General features: G+C 42.0%; 3 protein-coding genes and 1 long non-coding RNA gene across 7 annotated transcripts in view; 1 reads left to right on the top strand and 3 right to left on the bottom strand.

Annotated features, from left to right (window-relative positions):
* Nucleotides 1-18,363, bottom strand: part of LOC142899285 (uncharacterized) — a 186,917-nt gene that overhangs the window by 5,019 nt on the left and 163,535 nt on the right. The window lies entirely within an intron of this gene.
* zwilch (zwilch kinetochore protein) lies at nucleotides 325-4,983 on the top strand. The gene is made up of 18 exons (XM_076042810.1): nucleotides 325-483; nucleotides 610-658; nucleotides 759-851; nucleotides 1,266-1,402; nucleotides 1,643-1,836; nucleotides 1,921-2,000; nucleotides 2,074-2,229; nucleotides 2,325-2,396; nucleotides 2,499-2,592; nucleotides 2,684-2,742; nucleotides 2,846-2,945; nucleotides 3,038-3,117; nucleotides 3,223-3,379; nucleotides 3,484-3,512; nucleotides 3,605-3,741; nucleotides 3,851-3,946; nucleotides 4,201-4,316; nucleotides 4,419-4,983. The coding sequence occupies exons 1-18, from the start codon at nucleotides 434-436 to the stop codon at nucleotides 4,505-4,507; spliced, it is 1,788 nt and encodes a 595-aa protein (XP_075898925.1). The 5' UTR covers nucleotides 325-433; the 3' UTR covers nucleotides 4,508-4,983.
* lctlb (lactase-like b) lies at nucleotides 4,726-10,269 on the bottom strand. Of its 3 annotated transcripts, none has more exons than XM_076042811.1 (15): nucleotides 9,682-10,269; nucleotides 8,756-8,942; nucleotides 8,487-8,647; nucleotides 8,306-8,393; nucleotides 8,116-8,225; nucleotides 7,861-7,989; nucleotides 7,674-7,769; nucleotides 7,526-7,580; nucleotides 7,267-7,428; nucleotides 6,675-6,952; nucleotides 6,458-6,584; nucleotides 6,173-6,372; nucleotides 5,987-6,050; nucleotides 5,346-5,390; nucleotides 4,726-5,174 (listed from the first exon to the last, which is right to left on the bottom strand). In XM_076042811.1, exons 2-15 carry the CDS (start codon nucleotides 8,880-8,882, stop codon nucleotides 5,059-5,061), a joined length of 1,758 nt encoding a protein of 585 aa, XP_075898926.1. In that variant the 5' UTR covers nucleotides 8,883-8,942; nucleotides 9,682-10,269; the 3' UTR covers nucleotides 4,726-5,058. The 3 variants fall into 3 exon arrangements, with proteins under 3 accessions (XP_075898926.1, XP_075898927.1, XP_075898928.1); XM_076042813.1 differs by lacking the exon at nucleotides 5,346-5,390 and adding an exon at nucleotides 5,682-5,755 and having other exon boundaries at nucleotides 5,097-5,174; nucleotides 9,682-10,047; XM_076042812.1 differs by lacking the exon at nucleotides 5,346-5,390 and having other exon boundaries at nucleotides 9,682-9,817.
* Nucleotides 10,410-12,327, bottom strand: snapc5 (small nuclear RNA activating complex, polypeptide 5). Of its 2 annotated transcripts, none has more exons than XM_076042819.1 (4): nucleotides 12,179-12,327; nucleotides 11,755-11,883; nucleotides 11,562-11,639; nucleotides 10,410-10,982 (listed from the first exon to the last, which is right to left on the bottom strand). In XM_076042819.1, exons 2-4 carry the CDS (start codon nucleotides 11,842-11,844, stop codon nucleotides 10,782-10,784), a joined length of 369 nt encoding a protein of 122 aa, XP_075898934.1. In that variant the 5' UTR covers nucleotides 11,845-11,883; nucleotides 12,179-12,327; the 3' UTR covers nucleotides 10,410-10,781. The 2 variants fall into 2 exon arrangements, with proteins under 2 accessions (XP_075898934.1, XP_075898935.1); XM_076042820.1 differs by having other exon boundaries at nucleotides 11,755-11,925; nucleotides 12,179-12,323.

The following is an 18,363-nucleotide window of genomic DNA, read 5'->3' as shown; positions in this document are numbered from 1 at the left end:
TTACCGTTAACAAACAGAACTGGTAACATTTGCATAATTTAAATTCATAAATTACAGAATAAAAATGTAATTCTAGTAATTTATTACGCTGGCAAAACACACTTTTGTAGTTATTTTTCGCTTTGGAACTATTTTTTTACGCCATGTTGGCGGATGACGAAATTAAAATCAATTTTTCTTCAACCACAAGAGAAAATATTATATTTCTTTTTCCTTATAAATTTGTAACACAATAATTAAATCCCTTTAGGATGCAATTCATATTTTTTTGGGATGCGGAATACTAAAGGAATAAGATGACCTCTGACCTGTGACGTCGGCAACCGAGCGCGCGACAGTCAAACAACCACACAGTAGCATCTTGAGTTTGAGCACAGTCGTGCATCTTTCTGCAGTGTTTGGCCAATTTTATTCAGACTTGACGACGTTTTCAATGGCATCAAAGGCGATAGCAAGTGCGAAGGAGTTTTATAAAGTTCTTCGGTGAGTTACTTGACAGCCGGAAAGTTGAACAACATAATTCAGCTTGCATTCGCTGACACATTGCAATCGCTGTTAGTTTGATGTCGAATATATAACTGCGTTTATGACTATTCTGTTTTATTTAAGATGTCTTCAAGACGATGAACGTAATGATTCCTCCAATGTTGTACACGAGGTAACTTAACTTATGTCGAGACGAAAAAGTGACGATGATGTACTTTTCTAAGTTTTCTCCCCTCCCAATAAGACTATCATTGTCTTTCGATTTCATTCAGGATGACATACGAGTGTTAAAGATGCATGGAGACCAATTGCCCCTGCTAAATATGTACAGTGGCAATCAGCAAGTGATCGTCTGTGAGAAATTTGTAAGTAAATATGGAGCTTTTTTTTCTTTCTCCCCCACTTGTACTCTTTTGACTGTTCAATTTAAAACCCCAGCACTTAGCCAGTGTAGCTATTGCAAAGAAGGCAACACGATTTGCCTGTTTGTTCCTGAAAATATGGATTATTATTAGCAACTGAGCTTAAGTGATAACACTGAAACTGGCACTGTAAACCATGAGTGTCATCTGAAATTAAATCTGAAAATATGCTCTATTTTCATGTACGCCAACTTGTATATTGTTTAACAATTACATTGCACAGCACTCTGCAAATCATGATTTTGCAGTAGTTAAAGTTCACAACTTCTTGATGCCTCTGCCTGCAACGGACCCATACTTACTCATACTTACTTACACGTACACACTAAATCATATTGTATGTCTTGATTTACGAAGGTTCCAAAAACAAATGGATCTCTTGATCAAGAAATAACAGAGATGTCGGAGAGCGTTGACAGCGACCATGATGTTGATGGCAACAGTCTACTCCAGGTAGATGTGGGACCGCAGCCTCTTACAATCATGAAAGCAAGGTGACTATAACCCTCCTGCTTAAGCAAGAAAAAAAACATTCTGATACATACAGGACAACTCAAACCTAAAATTCTTAAACTTGTGCTATGTATGAGGCTTGAACTAATTGTACTAGCTACAAAACTGTATTAAAACACCTGGATTTTTATGCAATACATTTTTAGCTGCAACTATCCATTGTCTGCTGTTGTTGAACTCATAATGGTGATTTTATTGCCAAACATTTTTCCTTTTTACAGACAGCTGCTGTCTTGGTACACTTTATCTCAAAACCCTAATGTGTCAGCGGTGGGCAGCAGCACTGCCTTGCTGCCTTTGTGGGTGCGATGTGATATGTCTGATCCAGCTGGGACAACTTGGTGTGGTGCTGAAAACGTCAGCTTGAGAGATAAAAAAGTATCTGGTTTCAAGTTGTATTCTGTAACCTGCAAAGGTAAGTGCCACATACCTCAAAGATTATCTGCATCGCTCGCATTAGTCCTGTGCCCTTTTAATGTCTCTGGTAACGTTTCCATAGGCTCCTCAGCAGAGAGAAAGTCTTTTACAACTCTGGATGAGTTGAAACAAGAGCACAAAAAACGGCATCACCCGTCTTCCGTGAGTGAACGTTGTTTTTATTTTGTTTTTGAGTGAATGTTCATTCAGTATTTAGACTTGTTCACACTTACAGATGTTATTAAGGGGAAACGCCCGGTTCGGCTTATTTGGCTCTGTCGTTGTTGAAAACGCAACAGTTGAGTCTCAGAGTTGCATTACGGTGGATTTAAAATGGAACAATGTGGAGGCCATCCTTGAGACCCCGCCCCTATCTGCCTCAGCAACACTGGTAGGAGCTATGAAATAACACTGAAAACCTGAAAAACATTTGAATTTTAGCGCTACGCTTGTGTCCTCGGCTTATGTGTATTTATTTCCTTGTAGAATATTAAAGTGGCTTGTGGAGACATGATGAGCCCGATGTTAGAGACGTACAAGGAGCTGGAATTCTTGAAGGTAAGTCTGCCCCACAATACTGTGAGTTAAGTGGTCATGAACCAACCACATTAATCAGTTCATAAAGTAACAGTAAATCTTATGTGCCCAATTTTATATTAGATTCTTGCAGACGGTTTGAGAACTGGTGAAACTGAATGGATGGAACCTTTGGAAAGCGCACCCGCTGTAGAGATGACCAAAGCCTTGTTTGAAGGTCTCATCTTCGTTAAATGCTCGCTCCCTTCGATCAAAAGTTGACATGTAGACAAGCTGAAAAAATACATTATGTTTTGTTCCATGCCTAGAGCTTCAAAGCACTCCACGCTCCACGACGCTACAAAAGCAAGCAGCCAAACCAGCCGAGGTATCCTGAAAGCTTTAGAATAATTGCAAAAAGTTCAAGCCACAATTTTGCTTTTTTAAACTTTTTTTCTCCCCCCTCCCCACCCCACCCCACTCCCCTTAAGACTGCACTGAAGTCTGAGACCGATCCTTCCATTTTCAAGTCCCTGTTTGAACGAGGAGATTTGGATTTTGTGGAACAGCTGTGGGTTCGGATGAGAAAGAGTGAGTTTGTTTCCGAAAAGCAGAGTTTATTTGATGAACGTCTTGAATGAGAAGCAGCTACAATTTACCCGCTGTCATGGTTTCCATTCCAGGCGTGACTTGCTATCAAGACATTGCAGACTGCCTGAAACTGGTCATTGACTCTCTCAGATTTGGTGACATCAAACCCTGGGTCTGAAATGTTTCTCCTCCAAAGTGTTCACACACACTGTATTTCATCACAGAGAGAGGACCAGTTGCTGCTTTATGTTGAGCTGTGACTGTTTACCTCCTGCAGATTCACAGAGACAGCAGCAGCTCTCTGGGGAAGCTCATCATGCAGTCGTACCACCAGCAGATCGACAATGTCTCTCTAACTGGCGCCACTCCTGTGCACATGCTGCTGGAGATGGGGCTCGACAAGATGAGAAAGGACTATATCAACTATCTCATTGGTACAAAATCACTCGACTGTGATTTTTTAAAATATTTACTTTCATGTGGAATTTTAATGGAACGATTAACCTCGACGATACTTTTGTGTTTTCTTTTCCTTTAGGTGAAGAATTAACCACCCTAAACCATTTGGTATGCCCGAGTCTATTACTTTGACCACTTTTATGTTTAAAATAACCACAAGCGACCAAACCAACAAATGTGACTTATTTCCTTCACCACAGTCTTATTACTTGAGCGCTGAGGTGGATCTGCAGGAACAAGTGATTCGACTCAGAAAGCTGCACCATCTGCTCGAAACTGTTCTGACGTGCAGCACTTTCCTGGGTTTGCCTTATGACTGCCTCTTCCTTTTCACACAGTAAATTCATTTTTTGTTTTTGTTTATTTTTTTCCCCCCCAAGTGATTTGAACACTATGATGTAACTTACAGAAATACATTATAATACAGTGATTTTGCTTTCTTTTAGGTCCTGTCTGCAACATTACCAGACACACGCGTATAATGAAGACCATGAATTCAAACTGCAGATCAAACCTGCGCTGATCAGCCATATCTACCAGAAGTAAGGAGGCTACATTTTCTCTCGTTAACTGCTTGATCGTATCCATGTGTGACTGATTGAATTATGCGTTCCCATTTTTGGTTGAATTTTTGGTTTAAATAATTTATTCTGAATTGAACATGGTCATGATTCACTACAATGTAAAAACTGATTAATAGCACCGTCTTACGTTTATATCACAACAATGCTTTCGGAAAACATCAAAGTCATTCCAGGGCCGAGGATCTGATCGTGTCTGCTTGTGTTTGTGACAGAGAGCCTCCGGTGATGTGGGGTGTCGAGGTTTCCAGTGGTCACGGTAGCCGTGAGGTCAAGACCGGCTTACAGCTCAGTGACCGACCTCTTGTTGACCACGTCATCTTTGATACAGGTGATTTATATCTTTCTTTTCCAAATAAAATATGTCAGGAATATACAAAAACACTTAGTATGTAAGAAGCAAAAACATTTCTCCTGTTGCTTATGTTCTCAGATTTACAGAATGCAACAACAAACGTAGATGGCGAGGATCCTCCCTTTTTTTCCACTTTGGTGTGCTGCAGTCTTGCCAGCTTTGCATGAATGAAGGGAGTGCACACCTTTTTCTTTATGTTTGTGCTGTTTAGTGTTTGTCACTGTCATTGAAAGCAATGAAAAGTGCAGAAAGAAAAAGGGTCAATGACTCAAAAATGCACACAAAGGTCTTCCTGTAAATGTTCTGTAAAAATCCTATATTTCATGTTGTATATTATGCATATATCCTGTGTGCTGTGCTTCACAAAATCATCAAGAACTGCAACTGTATTTGCAGAAGTGTTTATTTTTGCCATGCAACTACCTGTTTTAAACAAATGCCCCAAAGTACAACAACCTATATGTCCTGCTTTCAGTGTAATATTCAATATCTATACTGTAAAATTAAATATTTCCAGATATATTCACACAATTTAAGCAGCTAAAAAAATATTACTGCAGGTTAAAGCGATATTAAACAGCAAACTGTATGCACATCAAATTAATAAACATACTAATTCACCCTACAAATTCATTTAAAATAATTTGTGTTGGTGTCGTCGTTTTTTTTCCTCGCTATTCATTTATTTATTCGTGTTTTACATTGTTAGCACTGCTCCTTAGTTCCGCCTCCTCAGCAGGAACATGAGGAAGATGGCACTGAGCAAGATAGAGAGCGTGCACACTGTAGGAACAACGATCTCAGTTACCATCTCCATGTGGCTGGTCAGAGGGTCTGCAAAGCACAAACAAATGCATCAACGGCGCATCAGCACCATGCACACGACACAGTTCAGCCTTCACAGAGCAAGAAGTAAAGCTGTAGCACAGCACTCAAAGGGTTCATCTTTTTCCTTGCATGAAGTCATTTTTGCTGACTGATTTAGTGAGCATGAGTGATTCTTACCATGAATAAGTCTTAGAATATTGGCAGCAGTACTCCGCTGTTCCTCTAATAAAAGAAGAGAAAGTGCTCAGAGGTAATGAACGGCACATTAATAACCCTTTGAGAACTGCATGCAGCTAGAGGGGAATAGTCCAGAAAGCAGAGTTTGTGCCAGAGCCCAGACAGCTTTTAAAATCTAAAGTGATCGTCGTTGTCATCACGCTAAGTCATCTGGGCATAATTGTAATTCTGCTTTGTGAAATATCCCCTTTACACAATTTTGCAAGATCAAATCAGACTTAAAACTGCACAATCGCGAAGCAACAACACGACACGGCATTAATAGAAGAATTATACCCTCAAGCTCTAAACTTCATCATGCAATGGCCAAACCTTTGGCATTTCTGCATGTTCCTGGGCTTTTCTTCCAGCTGCAGGGGCAAACAACAAAAGATGTCTTAGATAATCTGTTCGCTCTCAGATGCGTCTTTTTTTTTTTTTAATGATTATTTTAACCTCATTTCACAATTTGCTCATGTTTTTTTTTTGTGCTATCTGACATATTTTTAAAAATGGGTGAGAATCTTTATTTGTTTACCCCGGCTAGCTGTTAGCCTTTACTTGCAGTTGGACAATGAGACAGGTGTTTTGGGCACACTGACCTGCTGCCAGGAGCTGGTTGCTAGAAGAACAGGTCTCAACAGCCTTCCTCTTCCAGTTCTCAACCTGTAGAGTTTAGCATAGCCGTAAAACATTTTAACCCTTACATGTTTTCGCAATAAATATTGCGCAAGGCATGTCTGCAGGATCGACAGCACTGCATTTTCGTGGGTGGCTTCCAGATTTACCTCTCTCTGATTGGGAAATCCGTTGGAACTGATGATTCGCTTATAGAACTGGACAGAGGCTTTGGGGTAGCGAGGCTTGTTTTTGTTCCTGAAGTCCACGTAGTACAAGCCAAACCTCTCAGAGTAGCCTTCATCCCACTCAAACTTGTCAAGCAGGGACCAGGCCGTGTAGCCCTTCACGTTGACTCCGTCTTTGATCGCTGGGAAAAACACCACAGTGGACAGTTGGGTTGTGATCACACATGAGAAATGCACAGGTGTGTTTACACCTAAAGGAAAACCTACCTTTAAGCATCTCATTAATGTAGTCTCTAAAATACTGTATCCTCCACTCGTCGCACAGCTCCGTGCACATCATCTTCTCAGAGACGCCATTCTCAGTCACGTAGATCATTGGGTTTCCATACTGAGACTTTATGGGGAGTTAACCAACATAAAGAGGGTGAGACGTTTGAGATCACTGTGGCACAAGTGGCAACACGTGCAGTTCACAGTTTTTCACCTTGACAAAATTAAGCAGGCGCCTGAACCCCCAGGGCACCGAGTAGAGCCACTCTGAGCCGGGATCGGGCCATCTGGGGTCGACCAGCTCGGCCAGATCCCGGTCGGTGAAGAAGCTGCCGCTGCTGCGAACGGCGGGGTTGTTCTTTTGGGTGACGTAGCGGGTGGTGAAGTGGCCGACACCGAGGAAGTCACAGGTGCCCTTGATGTAGCTCTTCTCCTGGGGTGAGAAGGTGGGCAGGCGAGAGGTTCCGAGGCCCTGCTGGACACTCTTCCTTCCTGCAGATTCAAGAAAAATTCAAGGAAAGTATGAGCATGCTATTGCCTGGGAGCCATGTGCGGCCCAATAAGCTTTCTAATCCGGTCCGCCGAACATACTATTAAATTATATTTATAACGAGTATGTTAAAAAAAAAAAAAAAAAAAATTATATACTAAAAACAAACGTTCACGTCTCAGAAGTTGGCCATATTTCACTACCTCACATCTAAATATCTTGCAATATGTTGCCTTGCCACCAGGTGCCACTAAATCCCAAAGACCGGGCCTTTGAATGTGATTTTTTTTCTTTTGTGAAGGGCGTTTTATTTTACCAACAAAGTCTTTCATCACTTGAGGATAGTCGCCGTGAAAGATGGGTGTGGCGAACCAGCCAACGTAGAACTGGACATATCTTTCAGCCGCTTCGATGTCCTTCTGGTTGCTGATGTCCACCGGCTCGCCCCAGTCTCCAGACAGAGAGATGCCAACTAAACCTGCACATGCAAACGGTGGCTCTCAGCGAAAACGAACGGACGGGAGCAGATGAGAAGCATCGTCTGCGTTCAAAATATTTTCCCTGGGTTAGTTTACCTTTTTGCTTTGCCCTCCACTGTGTGTCATAACTGTGCCAAACCTTGGCGTGTGCCTGTTAGAAAAGATGGAAAATAATGAGCTAAGAGTAGCACATTGCTAATAATGCATAGATAATAAAAGAAAAAAAAAAAGTTTTTCCCTCTACCTTTATTATGTGATGGGCAGCTCTGTATGCACCAGTTCCCCTCAGCCTCAGTCCTGGAGCATGCTCACCTGTCTCATAGCCCTCCACTGCTACAGACTGAGAGAGGGATCACCAGATTACTCAATTGTGTACAGAGGTATTAGTAATTATTCAATTGTAGGCATTTAGATCCAAGCTCCAGACATACCCAGGGATTGTTAAATGTGATCCAGTATTTGACTCTGTTGCCAAATCTTTCAAAGCACAGGTTGGCATACTCATTGAAATAGTTGACCATGCTGATGTTTTGCCATCCACCGTATTTCTCTTGCAAGACCTAAAATAAAACAATAAAAAAAAAAGAAACATTTAAAAACAAGAGCAGCACAAAACAGCACCGTAGTCTGTTCAGGCGTTTGTGCAATTGTGCAAAAGGTAGCTGAATCTAAATGTTCTTATTTACCTGTGGCAGATCCCAGTGATACAGAGTAACAATAGGAGTGATGTTGTTCTCCAGCAGATGATTGATCAGGTAGTCGTAGTACTGCACTCCCTTTTCGTTCACATGTTCGGCTGGAAATGGGACCAAAGTTTATGACGGCTTGAGCAACCAGCCAGTTCAAGGGAAAACATGTCAGTTATCATATACTCACACTTGATGCCAGTGGGAATGAGTCTGGGCCACGATATAGAGAAGCGATAGTGATTAAGTTTCAGCTCCTTCATCAGGGAAACATCGTCCTGCAGAAGTGCACATAGACAAGTGAGACACTTGTTTCCCTCCTTTGACTGTCACTTGCATCTCTCAAGACACAGCACATGCAACCAGCTCACCCTGACTTTGTGGTAACCCTCACACGAGGAATCTCCTGTGTCATTCTGGAGGATTTTGCCTTTCTTATGACTGAACACATCCCAGATGCTCAGTCCTTTTCCATCTTTGTCCCAGGCTCCTTCTGTCTGATAGGCTGAACTGCCGGCACCCCACGAAAATCCTGATGAATAAAAAAAAAAGAAAAAAGAGAGAGACCAAAATCTCAATGTCACCAACTGTGAACAAATGAGCGTATCAGTCCATCAGTTCCCATGGAGGAGGTGCTTACCAGCTGGAAAAGAGCCATAATAGAAGGAGCTGTGGTCGTTCTTTGTCCAGTCGAAGTCCTCAGCCGAAGACAAACACAGCACCAACACAAACACATGGCACACATTGGAAGTGCAGCGGGGCAGCATGGTACTCCTGAGGCTGCAGCAAAGTCACTTTCGGGTCACGCTCCTGTCCCTCACTGATGCCTGTACACATGGAAGCCCTCTGGAATCACTACTTAAGCACAGCAGCGATGCAGAGCTCCTGGGCATATTTTGGAAATCCACATGGCAAAATGTTCACAGTAGAAACGTTTTATTGTAAAATTAAATTAGACTCTGAACAAAGGCTCGTAATGCACCCAACATGATGGACAGCAGGGGTCCCGCATCCATAATGCTGAGTCAAACACCCCCTTTTAAAGTCAATGGCGTGCAAACTCATCTTGCTGAGGCAGGCAGATCCCATACAAACCATGGTTTCACCCCTGTAAGCAAAGTTAATGTCAGAGAGGTCGATATATTTGCACCGCACGATCACATGACAATGGATGCACAGTGAATGGACCAAAATAAAGAGTGGGAGCTTTTGTCATTTGAAATGTAGACCCGTCAGAACCGTTTTTGTTTTTCAATTTCAATTTCAATTTCAATTAGCTTGGGTGGATTTTGGAATTCAGGAAAAATAAACGTTTCTTGCATGCACTTTTAGTTACCTACAAATCAAATTAGATTGGCTTCATAATCTACAGGATCTGCATGCACTCAGCCTAATACATAACATAGTGTGAAAGGTTAAGTGGTGCACGGCAAATTCAAAGGTACGACTGCTGAACGCCTTCAATCAATTTTCTTCCAATACAAATAAAAATAATCAGTAAACACTTTCACTTCGCTGATAAAACATTGATCACTATTTAAATGTTATGAATTAAAGTCTAAATACCTGTGAGCCTTATGGGGAATTCATCTGCAGCAGGTGTGCGAGTTGAGCTCTCGTCCCTGGATGAATGGGAACTGTCATGGCACAGCGGCAGAAAGCTGTATATATCTATCGACACAATCTCTATTGTATGTTGCCTGTTAGGGCACCACCCTTCTCCAGAGCTGTCCCTGCCGTCCATGTAAAAGCTGGACTTATTGTGGGGCTCACTGTATTGTTTTAGAAAAACGCTGAATGGTTTGCTTGTCGAAAGTGTTTGCACTGCATTACCCATTTGTGAAGTGTCGGGTTGGGGTGGTTTTTCCAAAGGTACAACTCTTACTCAAGTACCAAAACAACCGGAAAAGTGTTTCTTATGCTTTCCCAATAATTTGACAGTGACCACAAGGGAAAATGTGACTGTATTTGTACTGTATTTTGGCAACTATTCCGTCATCATATTTATGCAACACTGTCATGTTTTCTTCCTTTGAAATGACAATTTTAACAACATCTTGATGAGGCCTTGATGATGGCACAGAGAGAATGGCACCCAAGCATTACATGCAGCTTGGTTGAAGACCATATCGAACTTTGGGTGGGAACACTTACTGTACCCGTCCAGTATAGAGCTGTGCCACTTAGCTCTTACAAGTCAATTAAGACTTTTGAACTAATGGTAATGTAGAAAAAAACCACACATGATGTTGCTTTAACTGTAACCCTTAAAAGAAAAAAAAAAAAAAGTCAGGTCAAGCCTATACAAAACATTTTATTTTGTGCTTGCAATTATCATAACGTGATGCATTCCCACTTAATCATGTATGGCCCAGCCATACATTTTAATGCTAATCCTCAAAATGCACAAGATGCTCAGTAATCTAAAAGCACCAGATAATACTGTCTAACTGCATTTACTGGACTGGTATTCTGAATTAAGTGCTTTGAACTCAGGCCAAGGAGTGAACGTTGTCAGCACTACACATCAACACTGTAACTGGCAATCCCTCTGACCAAATGAATTCAACTTTCATAGATAGAACATGTACAAAACAGGTGAACAAACACAAATCCATCCACACAACGTGAAACTGTGGCGGCTCCGTGAAACTAGACGGAGACTATCAGTAGTCATCTTCCTCATCGTCCTCAGGCACAAATTCCAACTCACTGCCTCCTTCCTCCTCATCCTCTATCTCATCAGCGTCATCATCATCCTCATCTTCCTCCTCCTCCTCCTCTTGTTCCATGTCAAAATCCACTGCAGCATTCAGTAGCAGTTTGGTGCGATTGATCTCACTCTCATCATCCAGGTTAATATGAACCTAAAATATCAACAAACAACAATCATTAACATGCAACCACAATAAATGTGAGTTTGTTTTGTTTTTCTTTGTTGATTTAAGAAATTACTAACTCAGTTTGGAAAATCAAAAAATCAACCGTCAACATAGGAAGTAATTTCATGCATAAATACTGAAAATAAGACAGAAGATTTAGAAAATAATGAACACAAAATATGTTGCAAACAGAAAAATATAGATTACTGAGGGACACGGTTAAAAAAAAAAAGAAAAAAAAGAAGCACCCTTGTCACATTTCCAATTAATGGAAGCTTTATAGTTACACACATCAGAGATTAAAATTTAGACATTTTTCCATGTTTGTAATTCATTAACAATTTCAAAACTGACCTTACTTAGTAAATTAGCTTACTTCAAGATGTACATGATAACCAAATTCAGAAATTCATATTAAAAAGTTGAGTGTACACATTTTGTCAAGCATAATGTGTAGCAGGTTATAGAGGCTTTAATATTCTAGCATCACCAGCTAAACAGTGTACTGGTCAGGACAGAACACAGACAACATAACAAGCTAGTGCAGCGGCTGATGTGATTTACCTCAGTCTCTGATGAGTGTTGGGAAGCTCCTTCTTCTGTTTGTGCATTTATTATGGACTTCAAGGCCCCTTCTTCAAACTATAATCACACCATACAATATACAGAAAGTGTAAATAGGTAGTAATAACAATAATAGCGCAAACACAAGTGTTCGACAGTTTTTTTTTTTTTTTTTTTACAGACCCTGTCTCACCTTGAGCCTGTTCAGCTGGTCTTGTAACATGACTTTGATCTTGAGAAGAGTCTCCTCTTCCTTCTTCAGCTCCTGCAGGCGGCTGTGCATCTTTACTGGTGCTGCTCACAGTCAGACCATACCTTAACACTAAAAGATCAGTACATCATCATTACTGGGCAGGACCAGAGACTGGAAACAGGGGCGACAGAGGTAAAACACTCTGAGAGCATCATCATGTTGATGCTTCGCTTTTACATGAACCATCCTCAACGATCATCACACAATGTAGCGTGTGACTGACATTACGACGAATAGCAATAATAGGTTCGATTAAGGAAAAACAATTAGATCTGTTGGAGTGTAACAGCACATCACGACATAAAACAGATAATAATTTACGGAGTTCATATCGATGAAATAAAACCCCGTGTGAAGCTTTTACCTCTGTGTTAAAAGTTCTATCTAGGGCTCCATGCCAACACTGAAACTAGGTGTTATAACGAGCTTTAGACACCGCTAAAAGCTAGCTGTTATGCTACAATGCGGCTAGTGTACGACTGTGCGTTAGGTCCTTTGATTATGAGGTCACTTCCGGCTGTTTACTTTAAGGCGCTGTGGGAAAGTATCCATTTCTCTGTCGCAAATAATCATTAAAAATAGGATATATTGTAATAATAAATCAAAAATAAAAAAAGCGATTTTGAAACATAGTTGCCACATTAGCTACTTTTCCAAAATACATGATATACGTCATCATATGTCGCCGTGAAAACGGCACAGACGAATAGCGTAAGGAACGTTAATTGAGTCTGGCGACATCTTGTGGTCTTATGTCTGTTTGCATTTGATGTAAAAGTATTCGTGTGAATGGGTAGACCCCTTGCACTTTTAACAACACACCACCAGTGTACACTTTAAATAAAAACTAGAAGGAGAGGCTTGTAGTATGGCTGGTCGAGTATCTTCACATGAGGAAAAACACCAAACCGAATTTGCATATCCTTTTAAGGTTTCGATCATTTTTGCAATACACAAATAATGGCTTTGAGTTAGCAAGGCAAATCTAGCTTTTTAACTTTTATGAATGCAGCAATTTTTTTTCTAGTTGGATTTCAATGGTTGCGTTCTCTTCCAGAGGTTTGAAGTGGCAGGTGTTAACTTTACGGCGCTAGGAAGCCTAATTTGTAACAACTGTAGTTCATGGTGTTAGTCTTTCCTCATAAAACACGAGGGTCACACTGGCGGAGGACAAATAGGCCTGAAAAGGCTGTTTCACTGTAGGTGGGTGGAACTGAACTAATAATGTGCTTGGCGCAAATTTGCCTTTCATGCGGGCGCAACTTCAAAAACTTTTAACTTGATGGCTACTAAGGCTGCGACTGAGCCCGGGACATCAAAGCTATGCAAACATTCAAATATGCCGGTATTCGATTTGAAGTTGACCCGAAAAGCAGGTTTGTGACAGCGAGGTAATTAAGATATAAAGCAAGAAAACAGGGTTTCTTCTTTCGTTGTAAAGAGATATCCCTGGTTTCCATATATGCCTCGTTTGAAAATGATGGAGTAGCCTGCAATGTTTATTCTAGTACCTGACCTGCCCACTCAATGGACCAGCCCTGTAAGCAAATATTCAACACTTGCTTCAAAAGCATGCAAGTTTCCACTACCCCCAACCCTCTATTACACCGAAAGGGCACAAGAACACAGATTACAAATTTAAGTGAAAAGTAAAATAGATTACAGATGGAACCCATTGATGTGTACAAGATCCGAAAACGGCTCTTAATCAGTCTTCAAAAAATGTTAGAAGAGCCTATTAGGTGCTTTATAGGATTCCATGACTAAGTCCAACCAGATGTGTACATTGATAATCACAGCATGCAAGCCTGTCTAGAAGCCAACTGTGGAGCCATGCCAAAAAGAGAGACATACCTACCTGTCTGTGTGCACATGCATTAAAACAAAGCTGTGGTCAGATTTCAACTGCTCGTGTTGCCTCAGGTGTCTTCTCCCGATGTGCTCTACTCATTTTATTTATTTATTTTTGTTCCAGAGCAGTATTTTGATCTGCGGAAGAATTGCTAAACAAAAGCCAGAAGCACTAAACAGTTTCAGTCTTTGTCTAAAATCTCTGGGTGAAAATGCTGCAGGTTGTGCTTGTTTCGGTTCCAACGCAGAAATGTCCTCGTTTAGGACGACTCTTGTGGCAACACAGCGTTTCAGCAGCAGATGCAGTTTGACACTCAGAGATTTCAGAGCATATCATGTCTTGAAGCCTCATTTAAACATATGGCACCTTTGTATTTATTTACATCAGTCTTAAGTATAGTACATAATTCATATAGAAATACTTCTTACGTAGTTGAGAACTTAAATGTGAGAAAATAAAGATTCTGGCTTCTCAGTTCTGTTTCATGGTCTCTGGGTTTACACAGTGTCTATGAGTCCTCATAGCTCACTACAGGTTTCAGGTGTCTCTTAACAACAGCAACATTTCTCTGCTGTCGAGGATACAAATAACATTTGTCCTTTTCCACATACATGATTAATTGCCAGTTTTAACTGCACTGCATGAGGCGTGTTATAATATGTGACCGTGTACAACAACATGATTGTTTCGAGAGGTTGGAGCCTTAACTGTATGAAACTGGAGCTGTGCGTCACTGTACTGCAGAGCCAAAGAGTGCTGTGGCCGTCACAGGGGACTGGACCGCTCTGGGTACTGGAGCCCACAGTTGCCCAACCCCCCAGCACTGATGCAGGAGGCCCCTCTGCGGCATGAAGACTTCACACAAGGTGTTTTTCAGCTGCTTAAAAGCGGCTAATGCCGACAGTTATCACTTCGCTTCTCGGGAGCCGCAGTTGCTTTTCCCTTGTCATCGCATGGACTCTGTCGCTACTATGTTGTAATTTCTGCCCGAGTCTTGTGTTGAGGCCCGATGACAGCTGATGACCGGGGCGTTTGCCAGTCCTGCTCGCAGCCGAGGGTGGTGGTCTGCTCTGCTTCTGCAGCGTTGAAGGTGTTCCCACTGCCTGTGGAATGCAGCGCCGGGAGTGTTGGATGAGGGGCCTCCCCAAAGGGAGAGGAGGAGAAGGGGGCGTGGAAGAGAGAAGAGGAGGGGAGCAAGGGGGTTGACCTTTGAGCAGTGCCGTCAGGAAGTTATGACTCAATTTTCAACTTGGGCAGTAAAACACAGAACAAAGAAATGGAAGCGGAGGGATAGATGAAGAAAGTGGGTGGAAAGATGATGCCTCCGACCGACTGTGGCCTTGAGAGATAAGCCGGTGAAGTGTTCTTCTAAACAGAACCAGAACAAGGCTGGCCAAGCCTTTTTGTATCAGATGGGCATTGTTTTTTTGTACAGTGCTCGGCTATTGAGTTCACAGTATTCCAAATTATCATTTTCCCACACGGATCGCCCTCATTCAAAGTCAAATTCAAACTGTAAGGCTCAGTGCTTTTTTCCAATCTTTCCCAACGTCTCAATTTATCTTTTAAAACTTTTCACATTGTCCTTCAAGTGTAGTCAATGTTGGACTGTTTCACTCTGCCATTGTACTAAACTGACCACAATGCACAGAATAAGAAATTAAAGAAATACATAATGTCTTAAGTTATACTCAACATGGGCGATCTAAACCGTATCAGATTTGGAATCACACATAAAAGTGTACGTGGTGATTCCGTAAAAACAAAATTCCCTACCCCAAAGACATTCTGACCATCTACTGGACATCGTTAAAGTTGTTATTTCACTGCTGGTAGCGGCACAGACCTTTTGCAGTTGGTGCCACACTTCAAAATTTGCATGACTTTGATGCACTGCAACCGCGTATAGAAGGTGAGGGGAAACGTGGGGGCGGCAGCTCCAGGATGTTCCCTCTTAAGTGTTTCACTGATGTGGACGGGAGCCTGAGGCGCCAATGAAAGGAAAGGACTCATGCAGAGATGTCGAGGGAGGGGGAGGCCTTTGTTTCCACGGAACTACTTAAAGCTTTGCATTTCCTGGACCGGACTCCCACGCACGTATATCACACGCAAATCGGCACGCACGACACAGTGGGAAAAATGGATTCAAGTTCATCCATTTTAATCAGCGCCGCATTCTGCACGTACACACAGGCAGAGACGCTCGGCTGCAAACTCTGGAGGTGAATAAGCGCACGTGCAAAGGCACGGAAAAGGAAAAGGTAGCATTGTTTGATTGTATATATTATATATATATATGTGTATACATATATATGTATATATATATATATATATGTATATACATATATATGTATATATATATATTTGAACTCACGCCCTTCCCTGCACTGAACAGTGCCAACATGTTCTCATCAGTCATCAGTTGCATACATGTGTTGATGCAGAGTAATGGTCAAGTTCGGCTCGGTTCTCTTTGGCGTTGAAATCATTCACATTGAATCCATTGGCAACCCCGTGGCACCGGGTCGCTGTCAAGAAGTGCGCCTAAAATGATTGATAACGGCGTTAATTAACAGAGCGCAGCGGTGCGATATAATCCACGGAAGGGTTTCTGTCTGTCAGCGCCCCTGTATGGGTGGATGTGTGCGTTTGCTGCAAAGGCATGGGGTGAGAAAAACAAGTGCTCGAATATCGAATGGTAAATAAATGCCGAGCCGGATGAGGAAACTTAAGGGAGTTGTTTTTGCTTTTGCCTGCGTGTGCTTGACACTCACCTCAGACGTAAGGCAAATATTGTTCACTTCAGTCAGCTGCAGTCATGTGATGACGGTCACTTTGTGTGCAAAATTTGGCGTGTGTCAGAAGAGGCGTTTCAAATCCTGACATGTTCAGAATGTCTTGATTGAAGGCAAAGAGTGACAGTCAGAGTGATGCAGTGGCGGGGGACTGGTCCTCAGATGTATGTCAGATGTGAAAAAAAAAACGAGGCCTAAAGTGCTGGCAGATCGTGGATGTGAGGCGATCCAGTGTAACCACTTGAAAAAGATGTTGACTCTGGTCGGGCTAAATCGAGTGAAGTTCTTAATGTAGCAGCACGGGGAATGCCTCTGATCGCCACGTGAGGTTTGGGCCCTGATGTGATGTGGTCTGGTCGGGGATGGCGGGACAGAGCTTTGGGGAGAGGACGAGGAGAATGCTGCTGACTGAAACATGCAGATTAAGTGACCACCCAAATGAAACACTCCTGTTTAGCTAGAACCTTCCTAATACCCTCCTCCCGATCTGGACCACTGTCGGTGACACGATTAATTGCATTCACTCTTCCCTCTTCTCTCAACAACCATCCCTCTCCTGACTTCCCTTTTATATATTAGAGGTTTGCCTCTTTACCACCAGATGCAATGTTTCTCTGTGGGTTTATTTTTTTTGGGGTCATCAGCTGAATAGCCCATAAAGAAGATGAGGTGACTGGATGAACCTCCTGCCTCCCACATTCAAAGTCGACCAATCAGATGTTTTACCCCTAGTCACATGATTTCTGTGATTATGAAATCACGGACAAAATCGTGGAATGATATGAAAATTACCATTATTATTTCACTGCAAATAGGTTTGGGGAGAAAGAGGAATGTTTACCTGTGGAGAACACACCCACGGGTGGATGCTCTGCAGCCACCTAACATAACGGAGAAGTCTACATAATAAAAAAACAAAACAAAACCCACCACCACTGGCCCAAAATGAAAGTCGATGCGGCAGCTTGCTTATTCTGGAAACCTAATTCCAGAAACATGTATGTACAGGTAAAGACCACTTGAGGTCCCCATCACGGGATTGGTGCAGTTAAAATCATATTGTTCAGTTTGGAGTAAAGCATGAATGTGCCTTTTTCAGAGGAGAGTCCTCTCTGCCAATCTTTGTTCTTCTCTGAAATCCCACTTTTGACGAGAAAAAACAGTCCCTTCCTGTATTTCTTCAAGGTTTTCTTGGGTGGTGGTTTTTAAGGGCTTCTTGTGAACAGTCACTTTGTGCATTTGTCACAATGAAAGGAAGCTGATTGGTTACTCAATAACATAAATAAAGGCTGGTCAAAAGCGCTCTAGCTTGAAGTTTTGGGGGGAGGAATGGATGTGCAAGACAACAATTGAAATCTCTGAGATGCAGATTTCCAGTGTTTCATCCCCCTGCTTATATCCTTGCCTAGTCTTTTTCTCCAGTGTGGTGCATTGCAGCGTTCTTCCTACTGGTATTGTAGCATTCTTCTGACGTCGGATCAGCCAGAGGAAAATCTTTTGTGTTTTCCTCCTCTGCTGTTGTTCTTTCCTCCCCTTTACAATCAGTCATTAGTACTGACTGAAGGCTCATTTTTCTCTTTTAGTGACTCTTTTACCGTCTCCAATATCCAGCACGCTGGTTACAAAATATGCTGTAACATGTTTTTGGAGAAAGGTGAAAGTAAAGAAATCTGACCTTTTTATCGCCACAGCTCAGAGTGAGAAATGACAGGGTTGTAAAAAAAAGGCTGAGTGAAGCACTTGGCCAAGAGAAGTCTGAGGCTGTGGTGCCAAGGACAAAGGTCAGATGACAGCACAGGGTCAGATCACTCTCACTGGGCTGACTATGTGATCATGGTTTAGCACTGGCGGTGTATCAGTCAGATGAGTCATCTTCTGTCTGGGACTTTTGTGTCAGAGCTA

This window comes from Nelusetta ayraudi, unplaced genomic scaffold (assembly GCF_046127955.1).
Source record: "Nelusetta ayraudi isolate G7.1 ecotype Tasmania unplaced genomic scaffold, CSIRO-AGI_Nayr_v1 ptg000071l, whole genome shotgun sequence".
In the NCBI taxonomy this organism is placed as follows: Eukaryota; Metazoa; Chordata; class Actinopteri; order Tetraodontiformes; family Monacanthidae; genus Nelusetta; species Nelusetta ayraudi.
This window is presented reverse-complemented; position numbering and strand designations above follow the sequence as displayed.

What these genes read in the sequence shown, in the direction of transcription:
- zwilch (XM_076042810.1), top strand. Translation starts at nt 434, where the DNA reads ATGGCATCAAAGGCGATAGCAAGTGCGAAGGAGTTTTATAAAGTTCTT. An exon ending in AACGGCATCACCCGTCTTCC is followed by an intron (nt 2,001 to 2,073) that starts GTGAGTGAACGT and finishes TCACACTTACAG; the next exon opens with ATGTTATTAAGGGGAAACGC. An exon ending in TATCTGCCTCAGCAACACTG is followed by an intron (nt 2,230 to 2,324) that starts GTAGGAGCTATG and finishes ATTTCCTTGTAG; the next exon opens with AATATTAAAGTGGCTTGTGG.
- lctlb (XM_076042811.1), bottom strand. Translation starts at nt 8,882, where the DNA reads ATGCTGCCCCGCTGCACTTCCAATGTGTGCCATGTGTTTGTGTTGGTG. An exon ending in GCCTGCTTAATTTTGTCAAG is followed by an intron (nt 6,585 to 6,674) that starts GTGAAAAACTGT and finishes CTCCCCATAAAG; the next exon opens with TCTCAGTATGGAAACCCAAT. An exon ending in CATTAATGAGATGCTTAAAG is followed by an intron (nt 6,373 to 6,457) that starts GTAGGTTTTCCT and finishes TGTTTTTCCCAG; the next exon opens with CGATCAAAGACGGAGTCAAC.
- snapc5 (XM_076042819.1), bottom strand. Translation starts at nt 11,844, where the DNA reads ATGCACAGCCGCCTGCAGGAGCTGAAGAAGGAAGAGGAGACTCTTCTC. An exon ending in ACCAGCTGAACAGGCTCAAG is followed by an intron (nt 11,640 to 11,754) that starts GTGAGACAGGGT and finishes GTGTGATTATAG; the next exon opens with TTTGAAGAAGGGGCCTTGAA. An exon ending in AACACTCATCAGAGACTGAG is followed by an intron (nt 10,983 to 11,561) that starts GTAAATCACATC and finishes TTGATATTTTAG; the next exon opens with GTTCATATTAACCTGGATGA.